The 11,761-nt window shown below is 42.5% G+C and overlaps 2 protein-coding genes across 2 annotated transcripts; one reads left to right on the forward strand and one right to left on the reverse strand.

Moving 5' to 3' along the window:
• Positions 1-4,534: 4,534 nt before the first annotated feature.
• Positions 4,535-8,038, forward strand: LOC106367261 (obg-like ATPase 1). Its single transcript, XM_013806994.3, has 12 exons — positions 4,535-4,782; positions 4,963-5,130; positions 5,210-5,333; positions 5,564-5,655; positions 5,784-5,882; positions 5,982-6,095; positions 6,393-6,457; positions 6,596-6,712; positions 6,797-6,872; positions 7,052-7,144; positions 7,404-7,454; positions 7,653-8,038. Exons 1-12 carry the CDS (start codon positions 4,696-4,698, stop codon positions 7,749-7,751), a joined length of 1,185 nt encoding a protein of 394 aa, XP_013662448.1. The 5' UTR covers positions 4,535-4,695; the 3' UTR covers positions 7,752-8,038.
• A 75-nt stretch (positions 8,039-8,113) lies between these two features.
• Positions 8,114-11,288, reverse strand: LOC106367260 (probable receptor-like protein kinase At1g30570). Its single transcript, XM_013806993.3, has one exon. It carries the CDS (start codon positions 10,814-10,816, stop codon positions 8,255-8,257), a length of 2,562 nt encoding a protein of 853 aa, XP_013662447.1. The 5' UTR covers positions 10,817-11,288; the 3' UTR covers positions 8,114-8,254.
• Positions 11,289-11,761: the final 473 nt, after the last annotated feature.

Raw genomic sequence — 11,761 nt, forward strand, 5'->3', positions numbered from 1 at the left:
CTCTGCTGGAGGTTAATAAGGAAGGTGAAACAGAAGTTCAGATTGAGACGGAAAAGGATAAGAAGGCTAAGGTTCGATCGAGGTCTCGCAGAAGGTCTCGCTCCAGGACGTTGGCTAGAGAAAGGGCCTTGAGTTCGCCTCCGGAGATAGTGAATGTTAATGAACTAGTTCTCCCGGCGGTAATGTACTCAGAGGTGAAGACAGTTGAGCTTAAAACCTTAGTAACTAAAGATTCTCCTGTTACTGAAGTTTATGCGGAAGGATCGGTATCAGCGGAGAAGCAGGTGGCAGTGGAGGAAGCTCAGCTGGAGGAAGGGGAGATTTGTGAGGACCCAAGGCGAGTTAAGGATAAGAGCTTAGAGGCTAACAATGAGGTCCCAGTTACTCTTAACACAGAAGAGGAGGATTTATGGTTCACCAAGCACTCAAAGAAATATAGAAGGGCGGTGCGTCAGTGGACGACTTGGAAAACTCAAGGAGCGGTAGGCTCTCCACCAAAATCGTCTAAGCTTCTTACTCGAGAAATTTCCTCGGGTAAGGAGTTTAGCCTCTGATCGGATTCTTCCTCTAAATTTGTAAATATGAAGTTGTTTAGTTGGAATGTTCGAGGTCTTAATGGAGTGGGTCGTCAGAGAATTGTTCGGAGTTGGCTGCAAAGTTTGGGATCTTCAGTGGGAGCTTTGCTTGAGACTCATGTACAGGAGGAAAATTTTTTGAATGTGTTGGGAGCGGTGGCTCCGGGTTGGCGAGTGGAAACAAATTACTCAGAGGTGGCAGGAGGAAGAATATGGCTGTTGTGGAGTTCTTCCCTGTCAGTAGTGGTTTATTTGAAAACGGAGCAGTTAGTCTTATGTGGAGTGTACGATCCGGCAACAGGTACGAACTGTACAGTGGCCTTCGTCTACGCCTATAATACAGAAGGGGAGAGACGGCATCTATGGAGAGATCTGGTTTCAATTTCTCGACATTCTCAAGTTGCTGTGTCCCCTTTGGTGGTTCTGGGAGACTTTAATCAGATCTTATCAGCGGAGGAGCATTTCTCTCTGTTACCATATGATTTACCAATCAGAGGTATGGAGGATTTTAAGGACTGCTTGGAAGATAGCAATCTGACAGACATGGACATCAGGGGTACCTTCTTCTCGTGGTCAAACAGACGCCCTGAAGATCCAATTCTCAGGAAGTTGGATAGAGTTCTGTGTTCTGAAAGGTGGAGAGACACTTATCCAGAGGCAGTAAGTATTTTTGAAGCGCCAGGAGATTCGGACCATACTCCAGCAGTGGTGACCTTCTCTTCTGTCTCCCAGTCAAGAAAGTGTAGCTTCAAATACTTTTCCTTTCTGTCCTCACACCCGAGTTTCCTCTTGGAGTTGCTGAAGTCATGGGAAGAACCTATCCCAGTGGGATCGAAATTGTTTTCCTTGGGGCAGCGCCTGAAGAAAGCAAAAGTCACTTGTAGGAGGTTGAACAAAGAGGGGTTTGGAAATATTCAGCAAAGAGCTAAGGAAGCCCTGGAGGGTTTGAAAGAGATCCAGCTTCGGTTGCTTACCTCGCCGTCAGATACGCTCTTCCGTCAGGAATTTGTGGCGCATAGGAAGTGGCAATTCTTTGAGTCAGCTCAGGAGGTGTTCTTTAGCAGGAAGGCAAGAATCAGGTGGTTGGACTGTGGAGATGCAAACACAACCTTCTTCTACAAGGCAGTAGTGGCACATCAGTTAAGGAATTGCATCAGTTACTTGATGGATGCGGGGGGTAATCGGATCTTTAACCAGTCTCAAATTAAGGAGATGGTGGTGGCCTATTTTCAGAACCTATTGGGCTCAGAAGATGGCTTGATTGATGAGATCTCAGTGGATGATTTGAGAAGCTTGCTCACGTTTAGGTGCTCTCAAGAGGTAGCAGATAACCTTATAAGGATTCCTACAGAGGAAGAGATCAAGACTACGCTGTTTGCTATGCCAAAGAACAAAGCGCCAGGCCCGGACGGTTATTCAGCAGAATTTTTTTGGGAAGCGTGGGAAATTGTGGGGCAGGATACAATCGAAGCAGTTAAGGAATTTTTCACAGCGGGGCGTTTGCTGAGACAGTTTAACACCACGGCGATCTCCCTAATTCCAAAAGTTGTTGGAGCAGACCAGTTATCTCAGTTCAGACCAGTATCATTATGCTCCACGGTGTATAAAGTCATGGCAAGACTTTTGAAAAGGAAACTGAATCTTTGTGTCTCTGATATTGTTCAGAGGAACCAGGTGGGGTTTGTTCAGGATCGTTTGCTCTGCGAGAATGTGCTCTTAGCCACCGAACTGGTGAAGGAGTTTAATATGGAAGGAACAACGACAAGAGGTTGCCTTAAGATAGACATATCTAAGGCTTATGATAATCTGAGTTGGGCGTTCCTCTTCAAGGTCTTGCAGGCTTTGGAGCTTCCTGATACATTCATAGAGTGGATCAAGGAGTGTGTGTCCACGCCTTCTTACAGTATAGTACTGAATGGAGAGTTGCAAGGGTTTTTCCCGGGAAAGAAAGGGCTTCGACAAGGAGATCCTATCTCTTCACTCCTTTTTGTAATAGCCATGGATGTTCTATCAAAGTTGCTGGATAAAGGGGCTATAGAGGGCAGGTTCGGGGTTCACCCAGAGTGTGAGGAGCCTCTGATTACTCACCTTAGTTTTGCAGATGATGTTCTGATCTTCTTTGATGGCTCTGCGGAATCACTGAGGGGGATTCTGGATATTCTAGAGGAGTTCAGATTGATCTCAGGACTGAGGATTAACAGGCAAAAATCAGAATTGTTGCTTGATGGTGGAAGCTCTAGTAGGTGTCGTGATATGGCAACAGAGATGGGAATTGCTCAAGGAGCTCTCCCAATCCGCTACTTGGGAGTTCCTTTATCACCAAAGAAGATGACGAGGTCAGATTTTCAGCCTTTGTTAGATAAAATCGAGGCCAGATTCAGATCTTGGACAGTGAAGCACTTGTCCTTTGCTGGGAGGTTTCAGCTTATTCAAGCAGTGATATACTCCACTATTTCGTTCTGGGCATCTATCTTCATTATACCACCTGAATGTGTGAGCATACTCGAGCGTATGTGTAATGCGTTTCTCTGGAATGGTGCGCCTAATTCAGCAAGGGGTGCAAAGATTGCATGGGAGTCGGTCTGTACTCCTAAAGAAGCAGGAGGTTTGGGTTTGAAGCGCATTGCGGATTGGAATAAAGTTCTTGGTTTGAAATTGATTTGGCTCCTGTTTACAGCGGGAGGATCATTGTGGGTTTCGTGGGTGCGTAGAAATCTTATGGGAGAGGAGAATTTCTGGCTGTTGAACCCAGCCAGAAGAGGCAGTTGGATTTGGCGATCTATATGTAAGATGAGAACACTGGCGAGACCTATGGTGGTCTGCGAAGTGGGGTCAGGCACTTTTGCTAGCTTCTGGCAGGATAACTGGACATCTCGCGGTCCCCTGATCGAGTTAGTAGGAGATAGAGGTCCTCAGGTGACTGGTTTGAGTATTAGTGCAGTTGTTGCTGACGGTCTAACCGGTGGTGGATGGTGGCTGGACCGTAGTAGAAGCAGAAGTCCGATAATAACTCTAATAAGGGAGTGCTTACCTAACGCTCAGGAATTATTAGACTCAGAAGTAGACGATCAGTTTGGTTGGTACCCGGTTCCTGGAAGAGGCACTGGTTTTTTCTCAGCAAGTGAAACATGGAGGGCTTTGTTCCCTGCTCCAACAGAAGTCTTTTGGCACGAGTCTGTTTGGTTCGCAGGTAGAATCCCGAAGCATGCTTTTATCACTTGGGTTGCTGCTAGAGATAGAATGGTCACGAGAGACAAGTTAATTCGATGGGGACTAACGGTGCCTGCAACTTGTGTTCTCTGCTCTGGCCATAACGAGTCTCGCCAGCATCTGTTCTTCGATTGCGCGTATAGCAATCAAGTGTGGTCTTTCTTCATCTCTAGATTGAATTTGGTTTCCCCTCAGAGTTTTGATGGTGTGTTGAGGTGGCTGAAAGCTCCATCGAGGGATAACAACGTGACTCTGATTACTCGGCTAGTCCATCAAGCGGTCTTGTATTTATTATGGAAGGAAAGAAATACCAGAGTTCACTCAGCTATAGAGAAACAACCGAGTTCGCTTATTGCAGAGATCAAACAAGTAATCAGACTTAGACTGGATCCACTGGCCCGACGACAGATGGCTCCCGCAGGTCAGGACTCAGTGCTAGCTACCTGGTTCTCATACTTTGCGAGGTAAGACAGAGGTGAGTCAGAGAATTTGTTACTTGGAAGTTTTTTGGTAGTTAGCTCCTTTTAGCTTTGATAGTTTTGTCTGAGCGTTTTTGTGCTTTCTGTGTCTGGTCCTGTATAGTTTCTTTTGGGCCTGTGCAACCTTGTTGGGTTTGCAATTAATAAAGTGATAATTTAAAAAAAAAAAAAAAAAAAAAAAAAAAAAAAAAAAAAAAAAATTTGGGTGAAAGACTTGAAAAGCTGTATCCCGCGCCATGAATGATTCAACGTAAACCGGGAAATGTCCGTCCGATTTAGACCGGCCAGCGCTGTGCTATCTCCTACTTTAAACCTCGGAAGCATCGGCGTTTACCTTCGTCAAGCAGCAAAAAAAAAAACCTAGAGAATCTCTCTCTCTCAGCTTCGCGTCACTTTCGAGCTCTCAACACTAAAGAGAGAGAGAGAGAGACATGCCGCCGAAAGCCAAAGCTAAGGATGCAGGTCCGGTAGAGAGACCTATTCTCGGCCGTTTCTCTTCTCACCTCAAGATCGGAATCGTAATTTTATCTCTCTTTTATCAGATTTTTTTTTCTGGGGGAAATGAACATTTATGATTCGTTGAAGATCTGATTTGGTTTTACTGTACTCTAGGTTAAGTTTGATTATTGAAATCTAGAGAGACGATGATGTAGAGAATCATGCTTGCATGTAACTTGATCATGGATTTGTTTGCGTAGGTTGGTTTACCAAACGTGGGAAAGTCTACACTTTTCAACACTCTTACAAAGCTTTCCATCCCAGCTGAGAACTTCCCCTTTTGTACCATTGAGCCTAACGAGGCACGTGTCAACATCCCTGACGAGAGGTTCGACTGGCTTTGCCAGTTGTACAAGCCTAAGGCTGAGGTCTGTTTACCTGTTGAATCTTGAATGTTTATGTTTGTTGCTCAAAACTGACTTTGTATCCATTGTGTTCCTCTCTCAGATTCCTGCTTTCTTGGAAATTCATGACATTGCTGGGCTTGTTCGAGGCGCTCATGAAGGGCAGGGTCTTGGAAACAACTTCTTGTCCCATATTCGTGCTGTTGATGGCATCTTCCATGTTTTGCGTATGTTTCTTTTCCTCCTAGTCCATCTGAGTTTTGTCTGATTTGTGGTTGAGATGCTGATTTCATTCATATGTCTTTATTTTTTGTTTTCTACCCTATAGGGGCATATGTATTTCTCTTGAATGCATCTTCTGTACATCTGTTCCTGAATAACTGAATGATCTTTTTTAATAGTAAGATATCTTGTCAGTTCTATTCTGGTTAGTAACTTTTCGTCTCAACATGTGCAGGTGCTTTTGAAGATGCTGATATTATCCATGTTGATGATATCATTGATCCTGTTAGAGATTTGGAGACCATTACTGAAGAACTCCGACTCAAGGTGAGAATAAACTCTATTACAACTATTGACACCCGACATCTTTGAACTCTTGAATATATTTACGTCTGCTGGATCTTGTATCTATTGTTGTTTGGGTAACCTACTGAACTAACTCGGTGCAACTTTAGGATATTGAGTTCATAAAAAATAAGATTGAAGATGTCGAGAAGAGCATTAAGAGGAGCAATGACAAGGCCCTCAAAGTTGAACTTGACCTCTTGCTAAAGGTATGCTTATTAAGTGTTAAACATGCAGCCTTTGTTTGTCAATGTTATTGGTCATTAGCTATTAATTGGCTGAAAAAATATTGTACATCTTGGTAACAGGTAAAAGCTTGGCTGGAAGAAGGAAAGGATGTCCGTCTCGGGGACTGGAAAGCAGCTGATATCGAGATCTTGAACACTTTCCAATTGCTTTCTGCAAAGCCCGTTGTTTACCTGGTGAGTAATCTTCAATGTTCATTTCTTTGTGTAATACCTTCTTTGTCAGGATAGACTATGTTACTTTTTTGATATCATGGTCTGTCTTTTTTCAAAAGAAATGCTCGCACCAGCTTCTAAATTGTTGAGGCGTACTATTTTCCATAACACTTCTGGGTCGCAAATTTGACCATAATGTATTCTTTAGCTTTTTCTGACTCTTTGCCTTACATATTTGTATTAGCAAAATGTTTAATCTCCGCGTAAGAATTGTAAAGGCATGTTGATCACTGAATGCTCTCAAATTTGAACTCACAGATTAACATGAATGAGAGAGACTACCAGAGGAAGAAAAACAAGTTCTTGCCCAAGATTCATGCTTGGTACTTACTAATATCCCTTCACAAACTATGTTGAATAATATGTTAACATTTTCCCCCTCTCTTGCTGCAAAATTATCTTCTATACTTCCTTTATTATACTTCTCCGAAACTAAATATGTCTATGTCATCGTTGTTTAGGGTTCAAGAACACGGTGGTGATACTATGATTCCTTTCAGTGGTGTTTTTGAAAGGAGTCTCGCTGATATGCTTCCAGACGAAGCAGCAAAGTATTGTGAGGAGAACAAACTGCAAAGGTTAGTAATAAAAGAACGGCATAAGCCCTTTTCAATTGAATAAGAGTGAATCTAATGGGCTAATGGCCATTGCTGCTTTGACAGTGCTCTTCCAAGGATCATCAAAACTGGATTTTCAGCCATTAACCTTATATATTTCTTTACAGTTGGGCATGGTGAGGTATACAATCCCACTTTCCTAGTAATTCACTTGGCTACACAATACTCTGGCTGTAGTCTCTATTTCTCTTAGATGTTGTTCTAAGCATTATTTTTTCTGTAGTGAGCTATTCGATAGTGTAAAGTCAAGTAAGTGCATTTGCTGGAATTTGATCCATCAATGATATTTTTTCTTTTCAGGTGAGGTGCTGGCAAATACGACGGCAGTCAAAGGCTCCTCAAGCTGCAGGGGCCATTCATTCTGATTTTGAGAGAGGTTTTATTTGTGCCGAGGTCACCCTCTTCTCATTCTCTTGAATCTTTTCATCTCAGTAGTTTCTTCACACTCTAGAATTTACTTCCTTTTCCCTCCTAGTGTTGATGATTTTTTTTCCTGTTAAAGTGTTTCCATAATCTTATTCAACTTCTTGTTGATTTTCTATTAATGATTTGGATAGACGCAGGCTTGTAGATATCAAAGTAGAATCCTCATGCAAACTATATAAATTAATATTTGTTTACCCGGGTTGAATGCGTGTCCATATTATCACAGGTTATGAAGTTTGAGGATATCAAGGAATACGGCAATGAAACTGCCGTCAAGGTACTTATCAAACTCCATTTCCTACCCATTGCTTTAAGGTTTCTGGAGTAGTAGCCTCTAAGCAAAGACACGCCGCAGTATATTTGTTGAAGATGCGGCACGAGTTAAAAAAAATAGTCGCATGCTGATGAAAATCTCCATGTATCACGGATTTGACAGTTTTAAGTCTAAACTTCAATCCTGTATACACTAATGCAGGGCGCAGGAAAATACAGACAGGAGGGGAAAACATATGTTGTTCTGGATGGAGATATCATTCACTTCAAGTTCAATGTTTCCGGTGGTGGCAAGAAATGAGATTCCATCTTGTCTATCCTATCCGTGGTATCCTCCCTGGATCTTGAAGCTTTATACAATTCCGAGAGAGGAACCAAACTGTATTTTCTGTTTTTGACAGTTGCAGTTATGTTTTTTATTTGGCTTTTTCAAACACAAACGTATCTGTAACTCTTGTTCCTTTCTGCAGTTTCCTTGAGACAGAGCTTTAAGCCTCTGCTTATTTGTAGAACCATTTCAACACTGTTTTGGAACCTGAAGTGATTGTGAGCGAAATAATTTGAAATAGAGAAATGTTTCTTCTGATGCAAGTGGAATGACCTGTAGAAGAATCCTCATCGCACTAACCAAACTAAGCATGCATCTTAAGAAGCAGAAACAAATACGTTAAAAAGCAAATCATATTTGCAAGTGGCATAACATTACAAGCTCCAATTACTAAGAGCTTCTGAATAGATCATAATCAATAATAGAAACAAAAGAACAAAAGAATTATTTTGAGGATAGTCAATCCACTGCTTCCTCTACACCATGTTGTGAAGAGTTGATCCTGTTTGGCTCTTCTCCGCTTCTGAGGAATCTTGATTGGAGCAAGCTTGAAGAGAACTCTCTGGCGCTTCTTCTAACGCTTGGCTGCTCGAAAACGAGTTTTCTCCATTCTGTTTGCGAAGCCAAGCTTCATGAAGCTGCAAAACATACTCCAAGTGCCATAAAACTTCTCCCATCATTGGCCTGTTCTTCCCTTCATCTGCTAAACACTTCTCCGCTATCTCACCATACTTCTCCAACGACTCAGGACTGTAGTTTCCCCTCAGATTCGGGTCGATGATTGACTCGAGAGATCTTTGCTTTTGCCAGCTTAAAGCCCATTCCGCAAGGTTGATCTGGTCTTTAGGCAAAGTCGGGTTTATAACAGCTCGAGCACAAACAGCTTCAAACAACACGACCCCAAAAGAGTAAACATCTGACTTCTCTGTTAGCTGCTGCCTCCTGAAGTACTCAGGATCAAGATACCCGAAACTTCCTTTCACAGCTGTACTGACATGAGTATGGTCCATTGAAGGTCCAGCTTTAGACAACCCAAAGTCAGACATCTTTGCCACAAAGTTCTCGTCTAGTAATATGTTTGTCGTCTTGACATCTCTGTGGATGATTCCTCTCTCAGACCCCGTGTGAAGGTAATGCAACCCCCTTGCAGAGCCTATACAAGCCTCAAGCCGTTGCTTCCACGACAAAGGAGGAAGGTTGCTTCCAAACAGATGGCTCCTCAGAGTCCCATTAGCCATGTACTCATACACCAATATCATCTCGTTGTGCTCATCGCAGAACCCGATCAAAGACACCAAATGCCTATGCCTAAGCCTTGAGAGCATCACAATCTCGGTTTCGAATTCAGCAAGCCCTTGCTGAGAATGCGGGGTTGCTCGTTTGATAGCTATGACAGTTCCATCTTCAAGCTCTCCTCTGTACACTTTACCAAACCCTCCAACACCAATAGCTAAACCGTCATCAAAGTTCTTGGTAGCTGCACGAATCTCGGCTAATGTAAACTTCCTCCCCAATGTAGACGCTGCAAGAGTGTTCAGTCGCAGCGAGCCACCCGCTGCTTTAGCGTTTGTAGTACTGTTGTTCACATGCAAAAACAACGGACGCCAGCCAGGAGGATTGTTCTTGGAGTCATCATCTGATTTGTTCCGCCTCATCTTGCACAAACACACAACCATAGTTACCAAGAACGCTAAAAGAATGATAGTTGCTACACCTGCACCAACACTGATCCAAATAATCCTCATCCTCGAGTTATCCACCGAGTGACCAGAGGAGTCAAACCTCATGAGATGAGCAAGATTCCCATTCTTGCTTAGCTTGAAAATCTCAAGACCACTGAGAAGAGCATCAGTTCCCGAAGCACCAGCTGATGTGTCAGGTCCAAGCTGAATCCAAAGAACGTCGTTCTTAGAGGAGACGGGATCGAAGTAGTCTTGATAAATAGCTTTGTTCTTCCCACCAGCGTGAGCATATATATCGAAGTTACCAGCAGCCGTCTGGTTGTTGATGTATATTCTGAATATCCTCTGGTTCTGCTTATCAACAACCAGCTCGCAGAAATGGAGCCTGACCAAGTAATCGAAGTTAGGATCCACTTCAAACTTCCAAGAGATGTTGAACCTTTTCTCCAAGACTTCAGTGTCTGATGACATGGTCCTAGCAGTTTCATAAACAAGAAGAGGAGCCACAGGTGACTCATTAGCCAAAGCATATGTGATACTCGAGCTGTTGTCGACATGTTCACCAGCGTTTTCAATCACCATGTAGCTTGAATCTGTTTCCCACGTTCTATACAGCTTTAGATCCTGGCTTGGACCTAGCCTGGGACCACCAACGTTTAGCCTATACATAGTCTCCACCCCACGTCCACCTCCCAAACCAAGCTCCACCTCGCTTCCACCAACTTTAGTAACCGAATCTTTGAAAAGCTTGTCATCAACTGAAACAACCTCAATAGCATTGACAAACCCGAAAGATTCTTTCTCTGGTATGAAACTCAAAACGAGCTTCTCCGGTCCAATGGGTAAGAGAAACTCCTTAACCAGAGAAGAGGCGGTGGCGTTGTGGCCAGAGCTTAGCAAGATGAGGTTTTTATGGGCGATTTCTCCCTGGATGTTGATGTCAAGCATCAGTCTCAGACCATTCGCGTACACGCTGAAGGAAGACTCGTTCACGTTGTGGGTTTCCATGGGGAAAGGGCTGAAGTGGAGCCTCACAAAGTAGCTTCCTTGAGGTATCTCGTAGAATGAGTAGTTTAGCGTAGTCGTGAAGACGCGAGCAGACTTGTAAATCTCAGCAAAGGCGGAACTCTTTAAGGGTGTGGATGAAGTGGCATCGAGCCCTGATGAGCTAAGTGACAAACTGTTGTTGGGAGACAAGTCTCCAACCCAGATTCTTCCATCTGCTTTGGTTGAGGTGTTTGAGCCGCAATCAACAAGGAAACTCTTGGACTGAGCTTCTCCATAGCCAACAACAAAAGTGAAGATTATCAACAGACATAGCACAAGTTCCATAAACTTCTTCCTCTGCTTCAACATAGCAGCCACTCAAAGAGCTCTGCAAGGGCTCACAACGATGCTCAAAGAAAGAAACTCTCTCTCTCTCAAGCAGAAATGAACAGCCTTTTAGGCAATCAAATCCCAAAATGGTGAAACTTTCTATTCAAGAAAGCAATGCAAAGTTAACAAAACAGAGTAAAGATCCCAACTTTTTTTCAGTATATGATCCAATAAGCTGCTAGATCTGAACAGAAGAGAGAGCCCACATGAGGTACAAAGACAAAAAAGTAGGATTCTTTCAGTGAAAAAGAGAAACCAAAATGGGGACGAAGAACCAAAAAGAACAAAGATCTGGGTCTGAACGAAAGAGGAAAACTTTTTGTGAGGAGAAAGGAACAGAGAAGCTGATAGGGTTATCTGGTGGAGGAACTATGAACATGGGTTGTTTGCTGATACAGATGGGAAAAGAGTAAGAACGAATAATAAAATATTTTCTTTGAATATTTGTTTTTTGAGAAAAATATAAAAAAGTAATTCTTTCTGTACTTTATGTTAAAATTAAATCTCTGTTTGCTGCTTGTTTGTTCTCTTCTTCACCGAGAAGTCAAGTACGCATCACCTTCAATCCCTTTTCTTGTCACCTTTGAAATTGATAGCACTCATTTCATTATTACTATTAATTAAACATAAAATCCGTATTATTTTGGAGTGTTTCGCATATGTAAAGATATACTAGTAAATTATGGTTCTTGATTACTAAGAGCATCTCCAATGTATGTCTCTATATTTTTTTCTAAAATAGAGATCTTTATTATAGAGGTGGATTTGCTCCAATGTATGCCTCTATAATAGAGTTCCTCTATTTATAGGGGAAAATATAGAGATTTGCTATTTTCATCTCTAAATATAGAGGTAAAAAGTAGGATTCTTCTATATTTTCCTCTAAAATAGAGGAACTCTATTATAGAGGCATACATTGGAGCA

Source organism: Brassica napus, chromosome A9, assembly GCF_020379485.1.
Source record: "Brassica napus cultivar Da-Ae chromosome A9, Da-Ae, whole genome shotgun sequence".
Lineage (NCBI taxonomy): Eukaryota > Viridiplantae > Streptophyta > Magnoliopsida > Brassicales > Brassicaceae > Brassica > Brassica napus.